The sequence below is a fragment of the Gigantopelta aegis genome, chromosome 10 (assembly GCF_016097555.1).
Source record: "Gigantopelta aegis isolate Gae_Host chromosome 10, Gae_host_genome, whole genome shotgun sequence".
Taxonomy (NCBI): Eukaryota; Metazoa; Mollusca; class Gastropoda; order Neomphalida; family Peltospiridae; genus Gigantopelta; species Gigantopelta aegis.
The window spans coordinates 57187078-57202129 of NC_054708.1; the positions used below are offsets into that span (position 1 = coordinate 57187078).

Sequence of the window (15052 nt, forward strand, 5' to 3'; positions counted from 1 at the left end):
CAGCAAAACACTAACACGGCCTACGGATCAGACTAAAACAAATACAAAACACGGAATTAGGCAACATCTGGAGATTTATGAATGTGCATGATTAAGCAGTTTCAGTGTCTGCGGTATTGCCGATTTTACATAAATTTTGCTAAAATTTTATGAAGGTATAATATCCGCCCGGTCCCCACCTTTATTATTTTTAGTTAGGGTTAGGGGTTAGGTTTAGGGGGTTAGGTTTAAGGGGTTAGGGTTAGGGTTAGGGTTAGGGTTAGGGTTAGGGTTAGGGTTAGGGTTAGGGTTAGGGTTAGGGTGAGAGTGAGGGTGAGGGTGAGGGTGAGGTGAGGGTTAGGGTTAGGGTGAGGGTTAGGATGAGGGTGAGAGTGAGGGTGAGGGTTAGGGTGAGGGTTAGGATGAGGGTTAGGGGAGGAGGGGAGGACCGGGCGGATGTTTTTCCCATTGATGTTGATATTGAGTGAAAAGTAGTAGATTACAATTTTGATATTTTCCAGTTATTTCTCTAAATATCATGTGAAAGATCGACAACTTCTTTATCACAGATACCTGTAATTAACAATTTAATAAATAAACAGTTTGGTATGTTTAACGCACACTGATTTATTAATCATCGGCTATTGGATGTTAAACATTTGGTAATTAAGTCATCAGAGAAAACCCGCTACATTTTGTTCTAATGCAGTAAGGGATCTTTTATATGCACTTTCCCACAGACAGGTTAGCACATACCACGGTCTTTGTGCACTGGCTGGAACGATAAATAGCCCAATGGGTCCACAGACGGGGATCGATCCCAAACCGACCGCACATCAATCGAGTGTTTTACCACTGGGCTACGTCCCGCCCCTTCCCCCCCCCCCCCCCCCCCAAAAAAAAGAGGGAAAAAAAGATGCTCTGACTTAAATGCCATTTCGTGCAAGAAAATTTTGTTTAAAACAATAGATTTTAACACTAAATATAAAGATGGAATCTCGCCTCCACATCATAATTATAATATATTTTACTAACGTAATTTTAAGATACAAACATATAGTTTTACAGTTATATAAACTCGCTACGCCAATGTCCTGTCCACGTTACCAGTGGTGATGTCACTGAACAGATTAACTTATGTAATGAACACCTTGATGATTTCTGCCGCAACCAGGTGTTAGCCCTGTGGTGTAGCTAGGAAGGCTACCGTGTATGCATAACGCTACACTTACAGCGATGTACTGTATCCTATCAATTTTGTCTATGTTGACCTAGGCCTAATATTTTAGTAATGCAATACCACCCTGACTTAATTTTAATGTTTTTAAACACTGATTTGTATACAAAATTTTAAAATATACTTACCTCAATATTTGTATTGTATTGTATTTTTCACACAGCTCTTTGCACTGTTTTTACATAATTGTATAAATATTTCCATGTGCTTACCAGTTGCCAATGTGTATTTTTGTGTGGGTGTCGTTAAACATTCATTCATTCATTCATTCATTCATTCATTCATTCATTCATTCATTCATTCATTCATTCATTCATTCATCAATCCATCAATCCATCCATTCATTCATTCAAGCCTCTCCCATGGGTGCGATTCCTCCTCAAGTAAAAGTGACGTTTATGCATGGTCTGGCATGGGAAAATGCATGTTAGTCTATATGAATTTTGGGGTCGAACCACCACCACCCTGCTAAAGCAAATTTTAATATTTTTTTTGGGGGGGAGCATGTCTCAACCCCCTTAAAAAATCGCTCGCAACAGTCTAGTCCACACACGCGCACACACACACACACACACACACACACATATACACACACACACACACACACACACACCATTGCTAAAATCCATACGCACGTGCCTGATATGTCTCGGTTGTTTGGTTTGGCAATTAAAAAACAATTAGGGTGGGAGGGGTTGGTAATTTCTGGGAGCCCTAAATTTATAATTAGCTGTTCCTGTAACATTACAAAATAAAATGTACAGGCTATCTGTAGCCTAGTTCACAAAAATATAAAAGATGAACGGAGCCGCGAAACAGGGTGGACTGCAAGTGATATGCCCCCCCCCCCCCACACACACACACACCAATTACTGGGCTCAGAAGGCAGGAAATGCAACACCTGAAATTAAAAATGTTCTCTGGATAGCATGCTCTGGCCCCCTCCACCCCTCAAATACATGTATTTTCATCCCCAGACCATCGAAATGACAATGTCTCCCACATTACATTATATACGCACTTTTAAAAACACACAGTGGGCCTTTTTACTACGAACAAAGCTACTTAGTTCTCGTTTTTAATGAGCATCGGCACCTTTATTACATGTTATTAACATAGATGTATTATTATTATTATTTATTTATTTATCCCACTGCCCCCTTTCCTTTTACTCCTTTGAATTCCATCTCATTTCTTCCCGATCTGGCAACTCCTCCTATCTTTCAGCTTCTTTCGCTGTCCATCTCCACATCCCAGTCCTTGTTTCTCCAACCGCGACAGGTGTTTGTCTCTTGTGGCTATCCGTGCCACACACCCGTCATTCCCCATCAGCTTTTAGCTTTGGGCTTAGTCTGACTATTTCGGAGAGTGTTCAGTATTTACTTCTGGCATTGTTAAGAGGCACTTGTAACTACCTATACTATGCTCCCCAACTACCGGCGGTCGTTAGTGCCGTGGGTTAGACCAGCATTATTAGCGGCAAAGGACGAGTTTGCCAGGTGGGTGCAGTGAAGTATATATGTATTATTAATATCAGAGCTCATCCCATCCATTGTCAAATTAACTCATTTTTATACGAAGTGGCTATAGCATTTAATCTTATGGCTATGTTAACCACATTTTAATAATTTCGAAGGAAATATTTTGTATATTTCAAATTTAGTTAAAGTAAAAAAAATAGTCCATTGTGAGCCCAGAATGATAATTAATTAACAACAGTCTTTCCCCCAAGCGGCTAGGCAACAATTGCCAAAGTGAAAATGTATATGCATATATTATCTCTTTTGTTCTCATGTACACGTGGAGATACGGAATTTGATTATGGTAACAATTTTGTTCCGTTTTATAACCGTGGAATTCCGCGACTAGGCAGATTCATATCACCAAAAGGCTGACTGAGTTAATAGTTACATTCAATAAATTAACATTTCAGTGTGATCTGGGTTGCAGATAACATTTAAAGGAAATCGTAAAATATATGGTGCATTAGTGAAAAGAATGGTACACACATGTATACACACACACACACACGGGTACGGCGGAAGCAAGTAGACATTGGAGGGGTGGGGGGCTGACTGAGATCGAGGGCGCAAAGCAAAGTTTCTAGTGGTTTCTGAGGGTATGCTCCCCCGTAACATTTTAAAAACATGTCCTGAAATTTAAATTTATCTCTGCCTTAACTTAAGATTTACTATCATAATATTTATCATTCAAAATTATTGGGGAGGGTTCAGCCTCATCCCCCCCCCCCATATCATGCTCTGCCGTGTCTGACACATATACACACACTGTTGGACACACAAGTGTGATTTGTGGTTTTCGTGTGAGGGGCCAACTCTCGAACCCCCCTCCCCTCCCCAACACACAGGTTTACACACCGAGGTACCTACATTGTCCCATAAATGGAATTAGAGACGATACCAATTACAGGGCCGTACCCTAATCAAAATCCTAGGGGGAACGAGCACTACTTTTTATAAACAAACGAAACACTATACAAAGTAAACCCTGAGATGTGTACGCTATTTTCTGGAGTTAAAAAAAGAAGAAAAAGTGCTCTCCCCCCCCCCTTCCCCCCAGGGTACGGCCCTGAATTAGTTACGTATATCTTTGTAAACGCGGGTTGTTAATTGACACACTGAACTACAAAGCACAAGTTAACGCCTTCTCCATCAGTACAATTTGTTATGCTGCGTGCTAGGCACGTTCCGCGTCTGAAGCGTACGGTGTAGATAAAAATCGACAGCCCACACAACTCTGCTGGTTCGGTTTTTGCATCTTTCCGTACTTTTTCGTCTGTCTTATCTCCCGCGCATGGGCAGGCTTCACCCAAGCGAAACAGGAAAGTTTTCGCAAAAAGTTTGCAATCCCGCAAAATAGTCGTGGCCGAGTTGTGGACTCCTTTCAGATTGTTGATTGTAATTACTCAGTGAGTGCGAATAACCAGGATGGCGGGAGCGTCTGCAATTTCGTCAGCCGGTGCTATACGGAACTCTAAGCTGAAATCTGTGGAGGATATTGTGATTGATAAATCTGGCAAGTTCAAGTACATCCTTATGAAGGTGCACGACCCGGACAAAGACCGAGAATTTAAACACATCGTCCGGGGCCACAGCAAAGCACATTTTCACGGTAGGTTGGTAGCCTAACTGATAAGCAGGACCGTACCTGGGGAGTGGGTTGGGGTGGAGAGGTTAGTTGCCTCTCCCAGAAATGAGAAAAGAAAAAGAAGTGCCTCTACTCCTTTGTTTTAACTGTGTCTGGGAAAGACCTTGTAGTATTGTGCCCCTGATATTTTAATTTTTGGGTTAAAGTTGAATTTTTTTTTTTGTAGCGACACCACTAGAGCACATTGATTTATTAATCATTGACTAATGGATGTCAAACAAATGTTAATTATTGCATAATATTAAATATAATCTTAGAGGAGAATTAACCTGCTTAATTTTTTCATTAGCAGCAAGAGATCTATTAATATATATTACCACATGCAGGACAGCACATTCCGCAGCCTTTAATATACCAGTTGTATAGTATTGGTTGGGATAGGGGAAGAGCAATCGGAGAATGAGTTTGTTAATGTTTGATCTCACCCCCAAACAGAACTGATTACCAATGATAAGGGTTTGCATACAAACTTGTGTCTTTATTTTGTTTATCACCATTATTCTTTATCTTACTTTTCACTGGATACACCTCAGCACATTTTAAACTAAGGCAAGAAAAAGGGGAAAACTGTTGTGGCTATATAGGCTATGCCTATAAAGCAGCAAGGGATCTTTTATATGCACTTTCCCACAGACAGCTATATGTAGTGTTTTCCCTAGCTTGTTTTAGCATGGTGCAGCACCATGCCTCAATAGTCTAGCACCATCTTGCCTTAATCAGCACCATGCTGCCCTGAGATTAAACAAGCCTTTTTCACCAATTAATTATAAAATTGCCTTTATAAAACACCCCAAAAAGTATTATTAATTAATAAAATATGCCTTTTATATCTTTTGCCATTCATTTATTAAAGCAAGCACATAAATTACATTAATGTTTATTTCAATTAATTTTTGTGTAGTTTTAATGAAAAACAAGTGCCCCGAAAATGGTGAAAATGCCTCAAAAGTGTTTGGTCTACCATGCCTTGCCAAATTTCTAGGGAAATCACTAATATGACAGTACATAGTATGTCATACCATGGACTCATGCTTGGGAAATAGAGGGGGGGGGGGGGGGAATCAGTTCATAGAGGGAAATAACTTAAAGTTAAGTTTATTTTGTTTAACAACACCACTAAAGAACATTGATTTATTAATCATCAGCTATTGGATGTCAAACATTTAGTAATTTGAGAGGTAACCCGCTCTATTTTTTTATTGGTAGCATGGGATCTTTTATATGCACCATCCCATAGACAGGATAGCACATACCACAGCCTTTGATGTACCAGTCGTGGTACACTGGCTGGAATGAGAAATAGCCCAATGGGCCCACCGATGGGGATCGATCTCAGACTGACTATGCATCAAGTGAATGCTTTACTACTGGACTACGTCCCACCCCATAGAGGGTGATAAATTCAGAGAGTGGTACTGACTGAACCAAATCCTACCCACCTACACCTACACGTACATGTATGACAGTATGGAAAACAATTATTTATTAAAACCACACATTTGTTGAAGTATAAGCACACAAGATTAGGGGTCAAATGGTTCAACTACCCACCCCACCAACACCACCACCAACAATAACAACAGTACTAGAGCAAATCTTTAAATTCGGCCAAAAAGAGTTGATCTTAAAAGTTTAGTTCTGACTCTCACCTCTACAGACTTCTACCATTCTCAACTTTGGTTTTATTTGTAGCATTTATACTGGTCACCAACATGTAAGTAAAATGCTACCAAGGTATATGTACACTCACACACACACACACACACACACACACACACACACACACACACATACACACACTGTACACACATACACACATGTATCTAATTTACATCTTTAGTTAATGTGCATATAATCATTATAAATGCAGTCATGTGTTTTACAAAAGTTAGAAAATAATGTAATGCACTTCCCCTCCACCCAAATAATTATCTCAGGAATAGTTCTGTATTTGTTTGTCAAAAATTTACTTGTTGAAAATGATCTATTACTGCTTGTTGACTCATCTACTGACTTAGTCAAGTTGACTCGACCAACCAAGTTGCAAAATAAGACTTAAAATAATTAAATGTGAATTTTCAGATGTAACTATTGCAATGTTGCATACTCTAAAATATTTTAAAACAACAAGAAAGCTTGGTGTGTATGCTGTGCAAGTCCATAGAAATGATTTCTGAAGGGTGTGGGGGACGGGGGAGAGACAATATCTAGTGCCAAACACAAGTCAGATTTTATATAGAGTAGGACAAAAAAGTATCCTTAAGTGGGGGGGGGGGGGGGGTCTGTGCTCCCATTTCCCAGCCTTCTGTCCTCCACCCCACCCCCTTCCAATTCCTAAGGACATGTTTTGGGATCATTCTGCAGAATTTGTATCCTACATAAATAAATGATGCATTGCAAAATCAATAATTATTTCTATGGCTTTCCATCAACAACAGTGTTACAATGATTATAAATACATGTACATGTAAATACCATGTACAACAAAGTTACACAATGCCATTGTTTAGAACTTTTATGTAGTTTAAAGTTTGTTTTTGTTTAACAACACCACTAGAGCACATTGCTATATTAATCATTTATAGCTATTGAATGTCAAACATTTGGAAATTCTGACATATGGTCTTAGAGAAGAAACCTGCTATATTTTTCCATTAGTAGCAAGGGAGGGATTTTTTATATGCAGCATCTCACAGGACCAACAAAAAAGGCAATAAAACATAACAGGACAGCTAACTAAATTGATATGATACAAGTACATGTATGCAATATTCTATCTATGGAAAAGTTCATATAAAAGATCCCTTGCTGTTTTATTATTGGGAGTAGCCTATGTGGTGGAAGCAGGCTTCCTCTCTCTTGTTTGCCATCTTTTTCTCTCTGTAAATTATTGAAATAACCATGTCAGATAAAGTACTAAATAGCCTGGCAATTAACCATGGCAGTTGACGATGCTCTGGTGTTTTCTTTAATTTATCACAGCATTTATTTTGTCTTGGAACTTTTAATTTTCTAAGTCACTTTTCTTAGTTAATTATATTTATTTTTTAAATTAAATAAAATTCCTCTCTTACACATTAACCGAAAAACTGCCATAGAAAATGCAACAGCCATTTTCTTACATGTATGTAATTGCCAGGTTTGTGGTTTAAAATGTGCTGAGGTGTGAGTAAACAAATATTCCTTTCTCCATCATTGTCTTACCATACATTGAAGTGTCTCACTTTTTGTAAACCCAATAGCCGATGTCGATTTTTGTGGTGGGGTGTCGTAAAGATTTGTTTTCTGTAATGTTCTAGTAAGCTGAAATAGTGTTCTTCTCAGGTACATTCACATAAAATGTCTAACACAATCAGTGGAATGTGATGGCTGCCGAGGGTTGTGTTTTCGCTGTGTAAGATGGTTGTTGCTGTGTTTAAGCTTGACTTGTTCGCATCAACTCTCGCAAGGACTAACAACTGTCCGATGCCATGTTTGCTTACACAAACACACTCAGTGCACCAGCCGGCTTCTTGCCAATTACTCAACCTTTTTACTCCAATAAAAGAGGATTTCTTGATGTTTTTACTGGTGGGACTGCATGGGGCACCAATGGTATAGTGGTAAGGCCAATATTGTACCAAAGGCCAGTAAGTATTGGGGTTCTCACCCCAGTACTGGCTCTCATCCAGAGCAAGTTGTAATGTAATGCAAGACCAGTGCCCACTTCTTTCTTACTGTTGAATACCCATTATTCACTCTCCTGAACAGATTGCTCATATAGATGAGGTGTGTGTGCCAAGGACATTCAGGGCTTCTACAATGTTTACAAAATCCACTAGCCATGGGATCAGTGATTTAATTTTTTTTTACTAGCCATGATTAAAAATTCACTAGCTCTACTTTACTTAATACGGTTTTATTAAATAATAGTAATAATCAGATATGTCACCTAAAGGGGGAGATAGAGCTTAAAAACACTAACATTGGGGGTTGGGGTGGGGTCAGGATATTCATATAAATTTACAAAATAGACTTAACTGCAACATTTGACCAAAATAAATTTCACTAGCCGTCAGGTATGGCAATAGTAGTTCTTTACTAGTCCAACATTGAACATCACTAGCCATGGGAGTGGAGCTACCATAATCTAGAAGGCCTGCCACTTCTTTCTTACTGACCGGTCTCGGCGGCGTCGTGGTTAGGCCATCGGTCTACAGGATGGTAGGTACTGGGTTAGGATCCCAGTTGAGGCATGGGATTTTTAATCCAGATACTGACTCCAAACCCTGAGTGAGTGTTCCGCAAGGCTCAATGGGTAGGTGTAAACCACTTGCACCAACCAGTGATCTATAACTGGTTCAACAAAGGCCATGGTTTGTGCTATCCTGCCTGTGGGAAGCGCAAATAAAAGATCCCTTGCTGTTAATCGGAAAGAGTAGCCCATGTAGTGGCGACAGCGGGTTTCCTCTCAAAATCTGTGTGGTCCTTAACCATATGTCTGATGCCATATAACCGTAAATAAAATGTGTTGAGTGTGTCGTTAAATAAAACCTTTCTTTCTTTCTTTCTTTTTTCTTTCTTTCTTACTGTGAAATACCCATTATTCACTCTCCAAGAACATTGCATGCTTGAACCTTGATTGCATATAAACATGAAAAGTCAAGTTAAATTGAAATGCTTTTCTGAGACAACATCTGTAGGTTTATAGTCTTTCCTATCTAATAGAAAAACCTGCCTATCTTTAGAAGCTCAGAGATGTGAGAGCTATGCAGAAACGTGTAAATGCACTTTTCCATTTTGTCTAAAAAAAAAAAATTATGTGTGCCTTATATTATAAGTTATAACCAGTTTAGATTTGTTAGTGTTGAATGCAATTTTTGGTGGTTCCAGGGTTTGCAAACAACAATTTCCCTTTAGGGGCCCTTCAGGGGCCCTTGAGTGGCCCCTGGACACCAGCCACAGTAAGCTTTTTTGTTCCAGCCCCTCTCACATTCCTGGAATCTACATCACTGCACAGTACTATGACATACATGTACTTTAGGAAACCACTTATCTCAGGGTACAATATTTGAAAACCTTAGGTAACCGGATGTCAGTTCACGTGAGTTTTACTTAAGTGACCGATTGTTCGGTTATGTGAATATAGTTCTCATAACCAATGTGTTAAGCCTACCTCAGGGCACAATATTTTATGAGAACTGATGTTCTCTTCGCGTGTCGGTTACACAACTTTAAAATCACGAGAACCGCCAATTGGTTACGTGGTGAACAATTACATTCTAAAATTAAAAGTACCATGTATCGGTAATGAAAGTAAAAATCAGTTTGTTTTTAAATACATTTGAACCACCAATGTAGCACAGAACCGTTCAGGTGTTTTAGGATTAGGTAGGCCTAACTCACTGGTTACAAGAACTATATTCACGTAACCGAACAATCGGTTACATAAGTAAAACTCACGTGAACTGACTTCCGGTTACCTAAAAAAATAATAATATTTGAACTATGGTTCTATGCTACATTGGTGGTTCAATTGTATTTAAAAACATAAACCAATTTTCATTTTCATTGCTGATACCTAACCGATTGGCGGTTCTCGTGATTTTAAAGTAGCGTAATCAACACACGAACAGAACAACGGTTTTCATGAAATATTCTGCCATTATCTTAATAGTCCACTTAAATATATAGTACTGACCTGTATTAAGCATCCACCTGTCTTAATAGGCCCCTCACTATATGCAGTACAAAATGACCTCTATTAAGCAATCACATATCACCTTCATGCATTGAATTTGAAGATAACGATTCAGCCAGAATAGTAAAAATTATGTTATGATATTTCTGGATTCCATCTCATAATCTTAAGCTTCCAACCAAAAATCTGGATTTCATATAGAACCTTCATAATATTTCCATCATCAGTGCCTATTTAAAAGCTACATAAACTAATTTAGCATCAGCTGGGTGTTGTGTTTTGTTTTGTTTTTTGTACAAAATAACTGGGTTTCTGCAATTTTTGAAGTTTAATAGATAATTTGGAGAAATTTTTGCTAACCCAGAGCTAGCCCTGAATATTATTGTTAGATCAAGTATTTATAAGCATTTAAAATACAAATGCTGAGTCAAAGCTACTTTTCTGAATTGCAAGGGTTGGTATGTACTGTCCTGTCTGAAAAATAATACATGCAAAATATTCTAAGCTGCCTTTTGGAAGAAGTACAATCCTATTTGTCGGCAATGTTACAAAAGTGTTGAAATAACAATACTTTAGACTCCAAATTTAGTCATAGTTTGAAGTGTGCTAATTATATATATGTAATTTGTTAAGTAAATATCCTTTATAAACCTCATGTATGGAGAGAGTATAGACTACATGTTAAATTTTATGTTTACCACTATGGCAGTTTGGTATGTTCCAGCCCAGACTTTGGAATATATTCCTCTCAGCTCATGCAGAACACTGCCAAGTAATTGGTTCACAGGTTTTGACATTCAGAATGAGTGATAACGAACCTATTCTCCAAAAGCCACACTCAGGGTTAGCACGGCAGAAAGAACATTAAAAAAATGTTGTTGAGAACATTTTACGCATTCCATTTGGAGGTAATCCAGACGCGGCTGTGTATCTTCATTCACAAATCTGCTTCCACACCAGGTCTCTCTCTCTCTCTCTCTCTCTCTCTCTCACTCCGGTCTTTTTCTCTCCCTCTCATATGTCAATAATGCAGCTGAAAACCAGGTTGTTTTTTAAAACCCTACTGTATACAAGTTATAGTGCATTCCTTACCAAATCAAATCATCTTAAGCTTTTAGTTTATTTTTTCATTTTTACCTGCTACTTTGTTTTTCCATGTCAGAGGGGCAGGTGTAGGGTGGGGGAGGTATAATTATCTACGGTGAAGTAACCTTCCAATTTTCATTCCAGTTAGTGCTCCATGTCTGGCATAACAAAAGACTGTGGTGTGTACTATTCTGTCTGTCAGATGATGCATATATATAAAAGATGCCTTGCTGCTAATTGGAAAGAGTAGCCCATTGTGTTTCTTCTTATAATCTCACTTACTGTTTGCATTTACCACAATTTGACACCCAATAGCCGATGTATTTTTCATGCTGGGGTGTCGTTAAACATTCATTCATTCATTCTTATAATCTGTAGTCCTTAGCCATATGTCTAATGCCGTATAACCTACCGTAACTAATTAAAATGCATTCCTTCCTTCCTCAACCTTCTAATTTCCAGTGTATGATGCATTCCTTACTAAATCATATTATCTTAAGCTTTTATTTTTTAAATTTATTTTTGTCCCTTATCTTGACTCAAAATAGCAGACCTAACAGGTGAATTTTTACCATAAAATCACATCTCATTTTTCAACATGTATGTGCATCTGAGATTTAGCTCATGATTCGGTTATAATTTAATTCCATAATGCTCTAAAATATGTCTCAGAGGACCTAATTCCCCCCCCCCCCCCACACACACACACACACATCCAGCATTTCTGCCAGAAGGTAAAATGGGTATGGCGCCGTACCCATTTTTTGGGGCATTTTTGTTTGTTTGTTGTTGACAAAATTAATTACTGTTGTCATTACCCTAAACTTAACCCATTTTCTTTCTGGGGAAGCCCCCCCCCCCCCCCCCCCCCCCAATACCCCTTATTGACTGTGGTTGCATTCAATTCTATAGCGCCATACCTAAAAATTTCTTTCTGGCAGAAACACTGCTATCCCAAAGTTGAAACCCTCCTCTCACCCTATGCTATCTTATTTCCAGTAGTACATATTGTTTTCTAAGCAGGGCATACTTCTTTTGACCTGCTACTTTTAAAATATAACAGCAGGCCATATTTTTCTTCTTGTTTCAAGCCATGATTATTCTTTATTTTTCTGTGTTACAGGGGAGGAGTTAAGGGGGTGGTGCTTTTAATTCCAAGTGTGAAATATACTTCCAAGTTATAATGCATTGATTCCATACCAAACTTCATAATTTTTAAGTGGTTTTCTTTTTCATTTCCTGTTTTGTCTGCTACTTTTTTTATTCCAGGTTACATGAGTGGATCTAAGGGGGGTCCTTTAGATTAACATACCATGGAGAAATAGCTTTCTTCCGACTTGGCAAATCTTAGGTCATTGATAGGTTCTTTTTCAGAATTCTGATACCCTTCACCCACCCACCCACCTTGAAAATTGTAGATTTGCCCTTGATGTTAGTTTGTACTGTCAAGAATTCAGGGCAGTCTAGCAGAAAGTGGTTTACTGGTAAAACTGTTCTATTGTAGTGTGTGCCACATGTTCTGCGTTTTGAGTATGAGCACAGTGCATAGTGATACACACTTATCAGCTCAGTTATGTGATATATGCCACACATGTTTTTTCTTTGTGAGCTCACAAGTTTTTGTCTTTTGGAAAAGAAATTCTTCACAGACTGTTTTTCCTTGTGGCAGTGATTATTGTGAATAACTTTTCAAAAAGTCATGGGACTTATTTAAAAACATTTTTGAATCTTCAGCATGATATCCGTGTAGGAAAACATTGCAGATTCTGTACAAATATTCTCTGAATTCATTTGCTGTGGATTTGAGATACCAATACACGTCTTTCTGTATTATATTTCAAAGGTGGTGGCAAGAAATGTATTTATAAACAAAACATTTATACAGGATGTCAGTGCATCAAAAAAAGTATTAAATTTCAAAAACAAATATAAAATTAATTAACTCTGAGTTGAATTTGAAACTAAAACCAAATAATAGAGAGAACGATGAAGGTTAAAAGGTAGTTTGTTTTAACAACACGACTTACATTTTTTTCCATTAGCAGCAAGGGAACTTTTACAGTGGCGGATCCAAAAAATCAATGGGGGGGGGGGGGCAGTGACATGAAGTGGAATGCCAACGGAACTTTGAGGGAGGTTTGGAGGGGGATCGTAATTTTTTTAATTTAATATATAATAAAATTATAATTATTGCAAAATTTAGAGGTGGGGGGGGCGGTCCCCTGGGTTTGGCTGGTTATCCCTTAATACCCTGTGATCTTAATAAAACAGGCACATATTTTTGTGTGTGTCTAGACACCTTAACTGGTGACCTTCCAAATATACACCTGCCAATCGGGAACCACAGGTACAGGTCACAGAAAGAAAATACCAATTATCTAAGAAAACTCCGATTATCATTTTAGTTAATGTATGGACAAAACAATATAGTTATTTCAACACTTTGACAATGGTGGTTTATTTTGTATTGAAAAATAATATGTATTTATTGCTGGCTTACTGGCATGGATATTATTACAGAACATTGTGATGCATCTGCAAAAATCAGGTATGTTTGTTTCTTCAGTTCTAAGATTAATTTCTGATATTACACGTTAAGTATTACGTAACCACCGGCTCGCTAGAGGGCGTATTCACTGAGATGGTACAAAATGGCTGCGCCCGTTATATATATATATATACTAGCCGTCACATTTAACCGTTTTATTAATTAAATTATTTAATATAAGATTGTACTTGTTAATATTAAGCATTCCTTTAAGGTAAATCCCACCTCGGAGAACGAGGATTTTAAAGATATCCCTCTGATCACATATTTATGTGAACCTGTAATATACATAGTGAAGCAGATGCTTTCTGGAAAATGGGCCATTCATAAAATATGTATACCCTGAGGGGGAAGGGATTCTGACATTACATACAAAGAGAGTACAGGGGTTCACTGACAATGTACATGTACACATATGCCAAGCTCCTAAATGTTTTTAGTTAAAGAACGATGTACATCTGTACAAGGGGGTGGGGACAGGGGTTAAAACTCAAACATACAAAAGGTGTACATGGGGGAGAGGGGTTATAAAATCCCAGATTTTGTGTCTACCTACATGTATTTTATGGACAGTCCTAAAGGGGCCATTGAATAATCATGTAATTTTAGTGGGCAGTGGTGACATGGCACTGGTGTAAGAAGTGGGGCATATGCCCCCTCCCCCCCCCCCCCCCCCCACCTTTCAGATATTTTGCTTTATATTTGCTTTATAATAGTGTAAAAGTGTGTAAATATAAAAGTTTTTTTTTTTCTCTGCTTTTGAATTACCATGCTGAGCAAAATATTGTTTGATCAATATAAATTTTGCATGAACGGCAAATAGTTTATGCAAGCACAGTTTTCGTGTGTCCTGCACATGAACAAATTGATCATTCGCACAATCTGTGCCAATCTGTGCAACCCTGAGTGCCGGATGTCCATGTAGCTCAGGTACTCACATGAAGTGCAATGAGTTGTAATCTCTGTATGTGTGTGTCAGGGAAGTTTTGGGTAGGGGTGGTTGTAAATATCCCTTAGTAGACTCAGTCCTGCCTGTGTTGGAAGGTGGATATAAAAATTCCATTTATGCTTTTCGATAAAGGTAGGCTATGTACATGTATGGCAGCAGGTTTTGTATTCTCTCATGTATCTGTCCCTTACTCACCCTCCAGGGCCCCCCCCCCCATCTATGTATCTGTCCCTTACTCTTTCCTTCCAAGGTCCCCCCCCCCTCCATCTCGCTCTGTCTGTCTGTCTCTTTCTCAAACTTTTTTATGTCAAATGTTGAAGCTTAATTTCCATGTATGTAATATATTACACAAGTATTTATACTTTTTAATTTAATGTATTAAGGGTATTGTTACAATAGGCATTC

General features: G+C 38.3%; 1 protein-coding gene across 1 annotated transcript in view; it reads left to right on the forward strand.

The window, feature by feature from the left end:
• Positions 1 to 3972: 3972 nt before the first annotated feature.
• The window catches only part of LOC121384252 (14 kDa phosphohistidine phosphatase-like), a 31337-nt gene continuing 20257 nt past the window's right edge, over positions 3973 to 15052 (forward strand). The window contains exon 1 of the mRNA XM_041514542.1: positions 3973 to 4348. Within this exon, the coding sequence (XP_041370476.1) occupies positions 4165 to 4348 (184 nt within the window). The 5' untranslated portion in view covers positions 3973 to 4164. The remainder of the gene's footprint in view (positions 4349 to 15052) is intronic.